Source organism: Chrysemys picta, chromosome 1 (assembly GCF_011386835.1).
Source record: "Chrysemys picta bellii isolate R12L10 chromosome 1, ASM1138683v2, whole genome shotgun sequence".
NCBI classification, from domain to species: domain Eukaryota; kingdom Metazoa; phylum Chordata; order Testudines; family Emydidae; genus Chrysemys; species Chrysemys picta.
This window is the reverse complement of record NC_088791.1, coordinates 200,938,925-200,954,050: the sequence shown is the minus strand read 5'-3', so window position 1 is coordinate 200,954,050 and position 15,126 is coordinate 200,938,925. Positions and strand designations below refer to the sequence as shown.

Genomic DNA, 15,126 nt, shown 5'->3' with positions numbered 1-15,126 from the left:
TAATCCATGTAATAAATGTATACTTTGGATAGTATATTGTCAAGTAAGTGAATAGGGAGTTAGCTTCATGACTCTCATTGACTTCAATAGCTCTTAAAGCCCTGTGCATCATATTAAAATCTGTAACTCGATAAGTAAAACAGAGGAGAAATAACAAATTCCATAGGCATCTAGTTGAATTGAACTGTATCTGTATTTCATCTTGGTGTTCTGATGTTCCCAAAGTTGTTGGGTCTAACTGGCAGCATTACTAGTGTTTGATTTATTTTTTAAAAACAAATATTTTAACCAGCGTTCCTTACTGGAGTAAGACAGCTGTTTAAGAGCAATTCTGACAAACATACTTATAAACCAGGAATAAAAAACAGTATTTTCTTATGACTTCAAGGGAATAACCAAGTAGATTTACTTTAATAATATGTAGTGATGTGTTTCTAAGAATAGAGTGAGCAGTAATAGGCAGGGTTAGTATTACTGCCTGTGAAGGTTGCACAACACTTCTCATTATAAGACCCTGGTTTTAGTTGCTTATAACTTTGTTAAACTTTAAATGTTGGAGTGTCTGCTTCAGGATCCCGCAACCCCTTCAAAATTCAGCCAAAATGGTCAACTGTTTCCAAATGTGAGGCCAGGGGAAAATGTTTTGCAATGCTGAAAAATTCTTGTAACCCTTTCTTTGAAAAACTCCAGCATGCCCATTTTTTAGAGCAGGGACTTGAAATTTGGCATAGGGTGCCCTTTGTGTCAGGAAAGTGCCTTTGGCTGTTCCTGTGGAAATCCACCCCTACTTGACCAAACTATAAGGCTTTGAAAAACCCCGGTTTGCGCCTGCTCAGTGGAGACTTCTTCGATTGTAACAGCTAAAATCTCTGAAGATTCTATGGGCACGTGACATATTCGAGCCATTCTCAGCCTCCTTCATGTGACCACCCTGTGCATGAGCCATCCCCACAGAGCAGTTGAGCATCTTCCATTCCTCACAGCTCCTGTGTATGACAGAACTGCACATGCATCATTCCCACAGAGCCTCGTGAGCATGCTCCTTCCAGCCCAGGGCTACTGGGATGAAGTTGGACTTCGATGATGGCTTCTCCAAGTTGGGATAGTGCAGGGTGCTGGAACTGAGAGCAGGGAGCCTGTCTCCCTTGCATTCAATATTTTTTCAATTTAATTTTCTAGGTTTTTTTTAAAAAGTGCACATGGCCAAACACACACTGTTAAAAGAACTTTATTTAGGTTGCAAAGTCAAACATTCAAAAGTTAGGAAATGCCAGTATTACGGTTGCCTGTGCAACCTTAATTTGGCCTCCTTACACTCACGCATTATGAGTGTGATCTTTAATTACCTGATTGCATACTGTTTTTTCCACAGGACGCCTGCCTCATACAGTGCACAGAACAATATTTTTTTACTCCTCCTTGTTCAGTGTGTGGGCCCAGACCTTATTTTACTGCACAGTAGTCAAATCCTGCTCTGAACAAAAAAATAGTATATTTTTTTCATACGGGCTTTTCCATGGTACTCATCATTCTTCTTTGAGTGATTGCTCATATCAATTCCAGTTAGGTGGGTGCGCACGCCGCGTGCACGGATGTCGGAAACTTTTACCCTAGCAGTTACCCGTCGGGCCGGCTGGGGAGCCCCCTGGAGTGGCGCCGAAATGGCAATCTATATAAGCCGCTGCCGGCCCGACCCCCCTTCAGTTCCTTCTTACTGCCTTTGATGGCTGTTGGAACAGTGGTCTCTTGTCTTTTCAAGTGTTCCACTTATCCCTAACATTCTCTTATCTTCATTGTAAATAGTTAGTAGTTAATAAGTGTTAATTGTTTTTCTATTGTATTAAGTGTAGTTTAGCTGTTAGAGGGCGGTCTTGTCAACGACTGACCTGTGGGGCCCTGGGGCATGCCGTCTCAGAGCTTCAAGCCTTGCAAGTCTTGCAGCAGGCCCATGCCTATGGCGACCCCCACGATTCCTGTCTTAGGTGTCTGGGGGGAGGGCCATCAAGCAGACAAGTGCAAAATTTCGAAAGCGTTCAAACCCTGAACGCGTAAAGAGAGGGAGTTCCGTCTTAGGCAACTCCTCATGGAGTTGGCCCTGTGGCCCTCTCAAGACACGGGCCCGAGTGCCTCGGTGCGGAGCACCCCTCCGGCAGTACCGGCACTGCAGAAGATCCCACGCTCATCTCGGGACCGGCGATCTCCCAGACCCCAAAAACGCCCACCTCAGCACCATTCCCATTCCCCGGTTGCTGCCAAGAAGCAAGCGGTGGGAGGACCCTCTCGTAGGCTCGAGACAGTTGCCACGGGCCCGACGGTGCAAGACCCTGGACCGACCTCTGATCAGGTCACCATGCCTTGATCTCTTCAGACCACCCCTCCACACGGGACGGTGCAAGTAGAAGAGATCGTTCTACCTTCCACCCTGGACACCTTCGAGGCGGCGAGGGGTCTCATAGAGATGACGGCTCCAGTGCCTCCGGCCCCAGCACCAGCCCCAATTTGGGTCCCAATGCCATCCAAGGGCAAGCAAGCGATGTTCCGGCTGTCAGCCCACAGACCAGCATTTCAGTCCCACTCAAGTCCCAGCGCCGTTCTGAGTCCCGGCACCGTCCCTGGTCTTGGTCTGACTCACGGCACTGGTCCTGCGGTCTCGAACCTCGGAGCCGTTCACCCTCGAGGTCATTTTCGACTGCGCATACTTGGTCCCTCTTGAGGTCCAGGTCTCAATCTGTGACCTCGCGGCACCACTTGGACTGACGAGCTGCGGGTTCCCGATCCCCAGGTCAGCGATCGCCATGGCAGCACCGCTCTCTGGCTCGACACCACTCCCGGTCGCAGCACTGCTCAACATTGCAGCACCGCTTGCCAGCTCGGCACCGCTCCACGTCACGGCACCGGTCGCCAGCTTGGCACCGCTCAACATCGCGGCACCGGCCGCGGTCATGATCAGCCTCGCGGCGCCAATCACTGCGTGACCTGCATCTGCCAAAAGATTCGGTGCCTGCATTGATCCACTCCTGCATTGCTCCCCCCTTGGCCGTCCCGGTCCCGATTCACTTCTGGCAGGCCGGAGAGAGCATCAAGGGTCTTGGACGTCCCTCACTCTCACCCAGGGAGCATCGGACAAGTTCCACCAGCCCACTGGCAACCCCAGTGGCAATTTTGGACACCCTGGGCATACCATCAAGTCCAGGGCGCTCCCCTGGTTGCCCGGCCACTGTCTCGCTTGAGTGCCAGGCCTCCTGAGGCAACCCTTAGCCGTCCTCCTCCTGACACAGATGAAACTGTGGAACCAGCGCCTGCAATAGAGGCTACTCCAGCTCCCCAGGAGGAGCCACCCATGTCTGATCAGGATGTTACATCTGCACCTGTCCTCCCAGCGGAGTCATCCTCGTCCTCTCCTGACGAGAATGTGGCTGGCATATCCATGTCTGGACCTCCCCCTATGGACTTTAGGGTCCGCCAGGAATTGTTGAGGTGCGTGGCCCTCAATATGAACCTCTAAATTGAGGGGGTTGTGGAGGATGAGGATCCCATGGTGGACATTCTCGGCCCAGAAGGGCCCTCCAGGGTGGCCCTTCCCATGAACAAAACCATACAGAACAATGCAAAGACCCTCTGGCAAACCCCGGCATCCATTCACCCCACAGCTAAGGGGGTGGAACAAAAATACTTTGTTCCCACTAGGGGTTATGAATACCTTTTTACCCACCCTGCCCCATGTTCGTTTGTGGTAGATGTGGTAAATGCCAGGGAGAGACAGGGCCAGCAAGGGCCTGCTCCCAAATCAAAGGACGCAAAATGCCTGGACCTTTTTGGGAGAAAGGTTTATTCTACTGGGGGTCTCTCGCTGTGGATCGCTAACCAGCTGGCGATCATAGAATCATAGAATATCAGAGTTGGAAGGGACCTCAAGAGGTCATCTAGTCCAACCCCCTGCTCAAAGCAGGACCAATTCCCAGCTAAATCATCCCAGCCAGGGCTTTGTGAAGCCGGGCCTTAAAAACCTCCAAGATCCTCAATAGGTACAATTTTAATTCTTGGTCTGCGGTCCTTAAGTTCCAAGACCATCTCCCAGCAGAAGCTTGTACGGAACTGGGGGCTATTGCTGAGGAGGGTAAGCTGGTTGCTAGGACTTGCCTCCAGGGTTTCCTCGATGCTGTGGACATGGCTGCGCGCACCCTGGCGTCGGGAATCGCTATGCGGTGGAATGCCTGGCTCCAGTCCTCCGGCCTCCTGCCCGAGGTTCAGCATACCATCCAGGACCTCCCTTTCGATAGCCAGGGCTTGTTTGCGGATCAAATACCATTAAGTCCTTAGGTATGCACACCCCGGTTACCCAGAGGAAGCCCTTTAGGCCACAGACCACCCAGCAACGTCCTTTCCCTCCGAGACCGAGGCAGGATCCTTCTCGTCGCAGAGGTAGATATTCTCGACATAGACAGTCTTGTCCTTCCCCTGGATAAGGCCAAGGACAGTCTAAGCCACCCCCAGGCCCTAAGCGCCCATTTTGAAGGTGCGCCAGAGGACGGACTACCAGTTCTCACCCAGGACAGTTATCCCTTTCTAAATCATCTATCCCGTTTCTACCGTGCCTGGTCCCATATTACCTCGGACCGTTGGGTCCGCCGCATGGTGCAAACGGGATATTCTATCCAGTAGCATTCCCACCCGGCCTCCCACCCCCCCTTCCCGTCCCTCTTCAGGGACCCTTCTCACAAGCAACTCCTCATCCAGGAGGTTCAATCCCTCCTCGCCCTAGGGGCAGCAGAGGAAGTTCCTCAGGAGTTCAGGGGCAAGGGTTTCTACTTCCGCTCCTTCCTTGTACCCAAGGAAAAGGGAGGCCTAAGACCTATTCTGGACCTCAGGGAGCTCAACAAGTACATCGTCAACCTGAAGTTCCATATGGTCTCCCTAGCCACTATTATCCCTTCACTGGACCCGGGAGACTGGTATGCCGCCCTTGATATGAAAGATGCGTACTTTCACGTTTCTATTCTCCCGCCCCACAGATGTTACCCACCACGAAACGGAGGAAAGACGCACATTTGGTTTGTGCACAACCCCCCATGTCTTTACCAAGTGCATGGCGGTTGTGGCTGCTTTTTCTCCGCCGACACCACGTACACGTCTTCCCGTACCTAGATGACTGGCTTATATGGGACCAGTCTCATCATCACGTGCAGTCGCAGGTACGCCTACTCATGGACACGTTCACTCCCTTGGGCATCATAGTAAACCTCAGCAAGTTCGTCCTCACCCTTACTCAAACAATAGAGTTTATAGGAGCAGTCCTGGACGCAAACCAAGCCAGAAGCATGGCGCCTGGCTATAGCAGGCATAATTACCAGCCTCTGCAAGTTTCTGGCCACCACAGCAAGGCACTGCCTCAGACTGCTGGGTCACATGGCGTCCTGCACATACGTAGTGCAAAACACCAGGCTAAGGCTCAGACCGCTTCAGGCGTGGTTGGTGTCTGCCTATCGACCGGGACGTGACAGCCTAGACATGGTCCTCACAGTCCCAAAGTGCACACTCGACTCCCTGCAGTGGTGGCTGGACCCTCAGATGGTGGGTGCCGGAGTCCTGTTTCATCCCCCCCAATCCACTCTGACTCTGGTTACAGACACGTCTGCCCTGGGATAGGGAGCCCACCTCGGCACCCTGACAACTCAGGGCTTATGGCATGAGAGCTAACTATCGGTACACATCAACATCAGAGAGCTCAGGGCAATCCGCCTCGCCTGCCAAGCCTTTCTTCCCCACTTGCGGGGCCACTGCGTAGCAGTCCTAACGGACAACACCACGGCCATGTTCTACCTGAACAAGCAAGGTGGAGCCCGGTCATCGCCGCTCTGCCAAGAAGCCCTCTCTCTGTGGGACTTCTGCTTAGTCCACTCCATCAACCTTCAGGCCTCGTACCTGCCGGGTGTCCAGAACGTCCTGGCGGATACTTTGAGCAGGCGTTTTCTGACTCACGAATGGTGCATACGCCCAGATATCATCTATTCCGTTTTCCGCACCTGGGGGTTTCCCCGAATCGACTTGTTCACTTCATGGACCAACAGAAAGTGTCCAGTTTTCTGCTCCTTCCGGAGTCACAGCCTGGGCTCTTTAGCGGACGCCTTTCAGATCACCTGGTCGGGCCAGTTGCTGTATGCCTTTCCACCATTTCTGCTGGTTCACAAGGTGCTCCTCAAGATCCGCCGGGACAAGGCAGATGTCATACTGGTAGCCCCTGCCTGGCCACGTCAGTGTTGGTACCCGACTCTGCTGGACCTGTCAATTCAGGCTCCCCTACGTCTTCCTCTCGACCCCGACCTCATATCCCAGAACCACGGTCATCTCCTACACCCGGACCTTCAGTCGCTCCACCTCATGGCCTGGAGGATCCGTGGCTGAACCAGGCTGAACACGCCTGTTCGGACTCGGTAAGGCAGGTGCTTCCGGAAAGTCGCAAGCCGTCGACTAGGCTTACCTACGAGGCTAAGTGGAAGAGGTTTTCCAGCTGGTACGCTCAGAGGCAGGTGCCCCCGCTTCAGGCTTCCATTTTGTGCATTTTGGACTACCTGATGTCCTTAAAGGACCAGCACCTAGCCTTTGGATCCCTTAAGGTCCACCTTGCGGCCATTTCTGCGTTCCACCCAGGCACGGCGGGGCATTCGGTGTTTGCACACCTGGTCGTGCAGCTTTTTCTCAAAGGCCTAGAGAAAATCCATCCTCCAACGAAGCCACCCGTTCCTGCATGGGACCTCAACTTCGTCCTCTCCTGCCTTATGGGCCCTCCTTTCGAGCCACTAGCCACCTGTTCTCTTCTCTATCGCTCCTGGAAGGTCACCTTCCTAGTGGCCATCACTTCCACTCAACGGGTCTCCGAACTACGCCCTCTCACCTGTGAGCTGCCCTATACCATCTTTCATAAAGATAAAGTCCAACTAAGACTTCACCCGGCCTTCCTACCAAAAGTGGTGTCCCACTTCCACGTGAGCCAGGATATCTTTCTACCGGTTTTCTACCCGAAACCGCATGCTGACCTACGTGAACAATGCCTCCATTCTCTCGACGTTAGAAGGGCACTCTCCTTCTATATAGACCGGACAAAGCCCTTTCGTAAAACAACCCAGTTGTTTGTCACCATTGCAGAGTGGATGAAAGGCACCCCGGTTTCCTCTCAATGAATATCTTCGTGGATCACTGGGTGCATTCGTGCTTGCTATAATCTGGCAAACGTCCCTCCGCCTGCTGTTACGGCTCACTCCACGAGATCTCAGGCGTCGTCAGCTGCCTTTCTGGCACACATTCCTCTTCAGGAAATCTGCAGGGCTGCCACCTGGGCCTCGGTTCATACTGTCATGTACCACTATGCCATCATCCAGCATTCTCGGGATGATGCAGCCTTTGACAGAGCGATCCTTCAATCTGCGGTTCCTTGACTCTGACCCACCTCCAAAGTAAGGCTTGGAGTCACCTAACTGGAATTGATATGAGCAATCACTCGAAGAAAAAATGGTTACTTACCTTTTTGTAACTGTTGTTCTTCGAGGTGTGTTGCTCATATCTATTCGATCCCCCCCACGCCCTTCCCCTCTGTCGGAGTAGCCGGCAAGAAGGAACTGAATGGGGATCGGGCCGGCAGGGGCTTGTATTGATTGCCATTTCGGCGCCACTCCAGGGGGATCCCCAGCCGGTCCGACGGGTAGCTGTTAGGGTAAAAGTTTCCGACATCCATGCACGCGGCGCACGCACACACACCTAACTAGAATAGATATGAGCAACACATCTCGAAGAACAACAGTTACAAAAAGGTAAGTAACCGTTTTTTACAGTATCTGAGTGCTTCATAGACAGAAATGAATTTATGGTAACACAACCCTTGTGAGAAGAGATGGGATTTATCTGCATTTTAGAAATGGGGAACTGACACAGAGTTTAAGTGCAAATGTATCCACTGGTTTTAGGTGCCCAATTTAAGACACATTGACTTGATTTTTTCAAAGTTAGCATTCTGTCCCACTTCATATATTCAAAGCACAGATCCCATTGTTTTCAGTTGCAGCTATGAGCACTCAGCACTTCTGCAAATTGGACCCCAGAAACTCAAGTCGACCACCCAGAAAATGAGGAACACACAATTAGTGACTACCTGTGAAAAGTTTGGCTTAAGTGACTTGCTTAATATCACATGGGATATGTATGGCGGAGGCAGAGTTAGAATCCAGTTCTTCAGGGTGGCATTCAGCTGTCTTAACCATGAGACTGTCTTCTCTCTTCCTGCAATCACCTGTCTTATTTACTACACACTTCCCAGCTTCTGCAACAAATGGGGCAGGGATTCTACAGACGACAGCTTCCTTCACTACACAACCCTGGTTGATCCCTAGAGTTAGGTCTATTTTGTGCACTGGATGAGGCAGGTTCCTGTGGGGAAAAAATAATATGTGTAATTAAAGATTGTATCACTATATGGGGAATGTTTATAATGAAATACATGTTTCAGTTTTAATTCATTTACTTTAATATGGCTAACTCCATAGGAAGGTTGAACGGTGATTCATCTCCAGTGCCCAGTCAGGCAGCTCCAGTGCAGGATTAAATGAGGCAGTGGTAAAAATGCCTGCATAGTGTGAACCTGTATCTTGGTGTGAATTAGAGTACATTTTTGCCAGTGTTGTGAGGAAACTTATTCATCATGACTTCGGCTAAGGGACTTCTCAGGTGAGAGTACTGGTAGGATACAAGGTCCTACAGACTCTGTCTAGACTAGGAAAAGTAACTGGGATTCTTATGTTTACAGTTACCAGCTAAAACCTTGTTAAAGTCGATGGGCCAGTTACTTAACATGCTAGATAATATATTGGTAAAACATCTTTAAACAAGTTAGATAAAAAACATAATTTTTCCCTCGTATAGACAGGGTTATAGTGTGCCAAGGGCAGGACTGCCACCAAGAGCCAGAAAGACAAGGTGGAAGAGGTAATATCTTTTATTGGACCAACTTCAGTTGGTGGAAAGAGACAAGCTTTCAAGCTTCCTCTTTCACCAACAGAAGTTGGTTCAATAAAAGACTTCACTTATCTTGTCTCTCTAATATCCTGTGACCAACACAGCTACAACACTGCAACCAGGAATCAGAATGAGCTACTTCTTGGGTAAAAGGCAACCAGTAGTGCCTTAGCAGAGAGGTTTTGCAAGTAGAGTTGCTTGTGTGCAGTTTTTCTGTTTACCATCTGTCTAAGGTAGATAGGTCTTGTGAATAAAAATAGTCTAGGAAACGATATCCTGAGTCTGTGTTACTGTAGTTGCCAAATTTTGTGTAGCTTCAAGTGATGTTTCTTACAAACTGATTTTTGCCTTCCAACATGAGTGGGAGCAGGCGTGGGAAGGATGAGGAAGTAAAATCAGACCCTCCTTTCACTTCTGGAATAGCAAAAGCATGCAAGGATGGAAAAGAGAAACAGGATCCTGCTCCTACCACACTGTCCACGTATTGGGCTGGGGATGGAATTGGCAAAAGTATAGGAACATGCTTGGGCAACTGGAGGGGAGGGGGTTGATGCTGGAGAGAGAACTTGGGCAGCAGTTGACTCTTTAGGCAACTGAGTAGCTGGTCGGGTGTGTTTTGAGGAGTGGGGGACAGAGTTCTGTAAATGAAGATGCCTGAGGCCACTGTGAGAGTGGTGGGTGATCACTCCTGAACTTTTAATGCTGGTTCTGTCTTCCTACTCTCACCAGCAGCTTCTGCTCCCAGGTAGTTGTAACCAGCCAGGAGCAGAGGCAGAGGTGGAGCAGACCGTCTACCCCTTGTTGTTCTTAAAAGTTATAATAATTTTGTTACCAATTGTTCTTATTTTGTCCAACTTTTCTGAAATGAAAAAAATTGGGATGTTAATCAAAAACAAACAGTATCTCATGCAATTTCTCCTATTGAATGGAAAGAGTTCAACTTTTAAGTTAGATCTGTAGTCCACTAGGGTGTTAGAAGTACAGATTTTTTTTAACACTTGAAGTAAACACTGAAAACTATGCAACAAAAAAGTGAAGTTACCATCTTTCTACATAAAATTGATCTTGATGTGTTTACCCGTAACAATTTTCTGCTTTTAATTTTTTACTATGTAATAATAACATGCACTGATTATAAAGTAACATTGCATAAAATGTTGCCATTTTTTAATGTTTGTTTTTCCAGGGCGATTAAAGCATTTCAGGAGGTGCTTTATGTTGATCCCAGCTTTTGTCGAGCCAAGGAAATTCATTTGCGACTTGGGCTTATGTTCAAAGTGAATACAGACTATGAGTCTAGTTTAAAGGTAGGTTTTAAAATTCTTAAATTCTGTTTGGCAATTATTGCAAATTTCATTGCATTTTAAAACTGCAAATAATCTATACGTTTACATTAGTAATATCGTAATTTTGAAAGTAGAAGCATACTTATACACAATATTTTAGTAATTGTAGAGTCTCTCAGAGAGGGTAACAATAGAGTGTTTAAGTGCCAAATGAAAAGCCTGACAAAGCTGTGGGTAGGCACTGGCATTCCAGCAGTTTAAATTGAGTGTACAAATTCTTGGGTCAGTGCACGAGGAAGGAAAGTATATAGAAGGGAGATGGAGAGGATGGTAAAGGAGAGACTAACATTGGCAGTTTAGGTTCTAGAGATCTTTCCCTCCTTTGTCTCCCCCATTGAAAACAAAGAGAAAATGTTTAGGAATTGGTGCAGTCAGGAAGCATTTATTCAAAATAAAATCAGCTCCCCTTCATCTTTTTATTTTGTTACAATTTTCCTACCTCACAACACATCCTGATTACTCTTGCACTTCCTAGTGCCTGAACGACCTCTTAGGGAAAGAAATCACTGTCTGATCAATTAGAAACTGTTTCTTAGTGTAGAATACTCCTTCCCACCCCCAACTTCTGCATCTTCTTTTGTTTCCTTCCTTTTCTGTCCCCTCTCCTGCCCCATTCTTTGGTTTCCTTCTGTAATTTCTCTCCTTACATATCATTTGTTTTGTTCGCTCTTGCTCTCTCCAGTCCTTCCTTTACTCACTCTGTAGTACAAACCTGTAACCTTAAATTCACCTGTCCTGGAAGAAGGAATTTTTTTTTTTTAATAGGAACTTCATATTATACAGTGAAATCCACATTGCAGGGCAGAAAATATTTGAACGTGAAATGTAATTTTAAGGCTATATTTCTGTATATTAAACCCTCTTGAGTCTATACATATATCTGTTCTTCTTTTATCTCATTCTGCACTCTGTAACTCAACTTGCCTAAAACCAATAAGAAAAAATATTGAGCATTGGGAATGTAGAACTGTTTTGCTTTCCACTTTCTGCCAGTTTACTTTTCCTCAGATCTGTATTTTGCATCTGTCTGAAGCACATCATCAAAGAGGGAAGTAGAGCATTGATCAGAGGAGTACTTCTGCCTCAACCTTTGTAATACCCAGGAACACATTTGCAACTAGCTTTCCATTCCCTGTCAGGAGAAGAAATCCCAGCTCATGAGCCTCAGGCAGAGTGGGTAACTTTGATTAGAGGGAGAAGGGGTGTGTGTGTGTCTGTAAGTAAGAAATAAAGTGACAAAGCAGGACTGGGAAAGGCTGGAGGTTTGGCAGATCATGAGTAGGCTTGAATGCTGTACCATTTTGCCCTATTCCTTTGTATTTGTGGCATGCACATGGCATTGGATCCTTTGAGTGTAGGCCAGAAAAAGAAGAGAGGACTGGAGGGATTTTTTTAAGGAATGGTTTGGGCACAGAAAAAATGTAACAGTTAATTTACAAGGAAGTATTAATTTTTCTTTAATTATACAGTGAGAAAATCTTGAGCATTTCACTTTTAGAAAAACAAAGCTGTTTGTTTATAGAAACTGGATATTAAACTCTTACCATTGAGCCATCTGATATAGTTCTGTCACTGAATTTAATTGTGATGTAACGAGGAAAATTGATATGTAACAAAGCTGATTCTGAAACTTGTGACATAAGTAACTGATGTTACACTGCTATGTTGATTGCAAATCTGCTTATTTTTCTTCATATTTTGCATTTTTTCTAGTATTTGCTGCTGTTCCTAAAAAGTGAAACTTTAATAGTGTAATAGACTTGGGAACATAAAAACTGTAGTTTCCTGACTGGTTCATTTACTTCAGTATTTTCCATTGTAACATGCTCAGAAGTTAATGCAGACTTCTTGGGCAAAGTTATCCTGATGGAAAATCAGTTGACCTGGTTTTACAGTTGGCAATCTTGTTAATAATTTTCTTCATGTCAGTGGAGCCTAGCCTCATTCTGTATAAATCTTCAGATATCTGGAATGAGGCAGAGGTTCCTTAGAGCTATGGTCTATCACGTGTTGCATTCAGATATCAAATGGAGTGAGACAAGTTTTTCATGTGTTCACAGCACCACTATAACATTGGGAGATAGTTGCTTAAAAAAATCTTGACTTAAAAAAATGCATTTGTACTAAGTATTTTTAAACCATTGTAATTTGGCTAAACAAAAATATGTCTGACCATCGGGATTCTCTGTGGACCAAATCTTTCTAATGCCTGCCTCGTCAGGAAGTGCTTAGTGACCAGTGAGTCCAACTGGTCATACTCAGAGAACTTCTGCAGTTTCACACAGAGTTGTGGTTAGAGGCTGCACAGGTCAGGAAAAAAAATCCCTAAATGGAAAGCACAAAGTTTCTTGGTCCTGCTAGTGAAGGCAGGGGGCTGAACTCGATGACCTTTCAAGGTCCCTTCCAGTTCTAGGAGATGGGATATCTCCATTAATTTGGGGGGGGGTGGGGAGGGGGAGAGGGATAGCTCAGTGGTTTGAGCATTGGCCTGCTAAACCCAGAGTTGTGAGTTCAATCCTTGAGGGGGCCTCTTAGGGATCTGTGGCAAAATCAGTACTTGGTCCTGCTAGTGAAGGCAGGGGGCTGGACTCAATGACCTTTCAAGGTCCCTTCCAATTCTAGGACATAGGATATCTCCATTTATTTATTTTTTTACCTAGGAAGGTGGTGGAGTCTCCTTCCTTGGAGGTTTTTAAGGCCCGGCTTGACAAAGCCCTGGCTGGGATGATTTAGTTGGGAATTGGTCCTGCTTTGAGCAGGGGGTTGGACTAGATGACCTCTTGAGGTCCCTTCCAACCCTGATATTCTATGATTCTATGAAAGTAAGAAAGATGAAGAAAGTAGAGCGGTGATCAGAGCCATCCCTTGGGTATGGCGAATCAGGGCAACCGCCCTGGGCCCCGCACTCTGGGCGGCCCCACAGGTGAGGAGGTGAGGCGGGCGGGCCAGCGAAGTGAGGAGGCGAACGGCAGGCAGGGGGCGAGGAGCCCCCCTACCAGAACCTCCCCTTCCCCCCCAGTGCCTCCTGCCCACCGGGGGGCCCCGCCAATCAGCACCTCTCCCTCCCTCCCAGGGCCTTCCATGGATCAGATGTTTCATGGCATCAGGAGGCGCTGGGGTGCAGGGAAAGGAGTGAGGGCACAGTGTGCTCGGGGGAGAGGGCAGAACTAGGTGGGGAAGAAGCCGGGTGGTGGTGGGGCCTTGGGGGAACGGGTGGAGTGGGGGCGGAGCCAGGGGGAGCACACCACGGCAGATAGGCACGAAGTTTCTAATGTGCCAAGCCCCGCAGTCCCCTAGGAATGGCCCTGGTGGTGATAGTCTCCCAAGGAGTCTTAACCAAGAGGTAGGGGTAGGAAGTTTTCATGGGTAATGAACATTCCATCTTTCCAGAGGGACAGTGGCAGATGAGTTACCCCCATCTTGGAATATTGGAATTAATTTGACTTTTATTGTGAGGACCTTGGTACAAAGATTCAGGACACTAAAAGACAGTTATGAGTAATAGGATGTAGCCAGCTTCAGATGATTGTTCAGAACTAACAGAGCTGGCCTTAAGAACGAACAATTGTCTGGGGCTGGGTGCTGACATAGCAACTCATTGTTCAGTTTAGTCTTCCTGTTTGACAGGAAGGGGAGGCCGCTCTTCATATTATGATCTCTTCTGGCTGTTTGGGGCCCCACAAATTATAGCACGGTTAATGTAGTCTGAAATACTGTAATAGTTTTTGATGGTATTTAAACTTTTGTGTTTGTTTGTTATTGCTAAGAATAAAGTAATGGTCTTTTAATGCCAAGAGATGAGTCATCGTCAGTAGGAGTCTTGAGGCGAAGCGGAAAGGTCAATGTTTTCCATGATTTGTACACAATTTTAGAACATTAACATAAATCACCTATATTTTATGTAAGCAGTTTTAAACATAAATTTTTTACTATTTTAAGGTTTCGGATTATAATTATTAGAGTGGTGCTCTTTACAAAGCATGAAATCAACCCTATTTAGAATGCTTTTTAAAATCATTACTTTTACATTGACTTAACATTACTAGAGTTCAGACTGGCAAATTATAATTAGGACCTTTTGTACTCTGATATTGTGGCCCCAGAGTTTGGCACAGAATCCAGCACTTGTTGAATGTTGCTCTAGACTTTAAGCTTACATTTTTAAAAAATGTTTCGAGTCCTTGTGGTTGTAAAGAAAATATTCCTCTGACAAACTTTGTGAAAACTGGTGCAATGTTGTCTTCAGAAACATCTGAGAGGCATGAGTTGCCTATTCATCACAATGCGGTGCTAATTCTGAAGTATAATGATGACGAATGCATTAGTGGTCTGTGGTATACAGTAGTCAGAGTAGATGATTTGGCCTTAAATTCTGTGACTATTTAAAGGTCATTACTTTATTATTCATCACTTCACTTCAACAGAATCAGCCAGGTAATATTTACTGCACAATCCTAAACCATTTCATACCTTATCAGACTCCCCAACAGACTCCTATTCCCAACCACTAAAACAAATACACCTCTATCCCGATATAACGCTGTCCTCGGGAGCCAAAAAATCTTACTGTGTTATATGTGAAACTGCGTTATATCGAACTTGCTTTGATCCGCCGGAGCGCGCAGCTCCCTCCTTCCCCCTCCCCCCCCGAGCGCTGCTTTACTGCGTTATTTCCGAATTTGTGTTATATTGGGGTAGAGGTGTAGCACTAGGAATACGATATTGATTGTAATATTCAGTTTTACATTTATTCAGTGAAACCATTCATTTCTTAATT

The 15,126-nt window shown here is 47.0% G+C and overlaps 1 protein-coding gene across 10 annotated transcripts in view; it reads left to right on the top strand.

Annotated features, from left to right (window-relative positions):
* The window catches only part of KDM6A (lysine demethylase 6A), a 294,383-nt gene that overhangs the window by 162,901 nt on the left and 116,356 nt on the right, over positions 1-15,126 (top strand). For 8 of the 10 annotated variants that reach the window (XM_005301785.5, XM_024107564.3, XM_005301784.5 and 5 more), the window contains one exon: positions 10,190-10,310. The exons of the other annotated variants lie outside the window; for them this stretch is intronic. In XM_005301785.5, the coding sequence (XP_005301842.1) occupies positions 10,190-10,310 (121 nt within the window). The remainder of the gene's footprint in view (positions 1-10,189; positions 10,311-15,126) is intronic. 10 annotated transcript variants of the gene reach the window in all.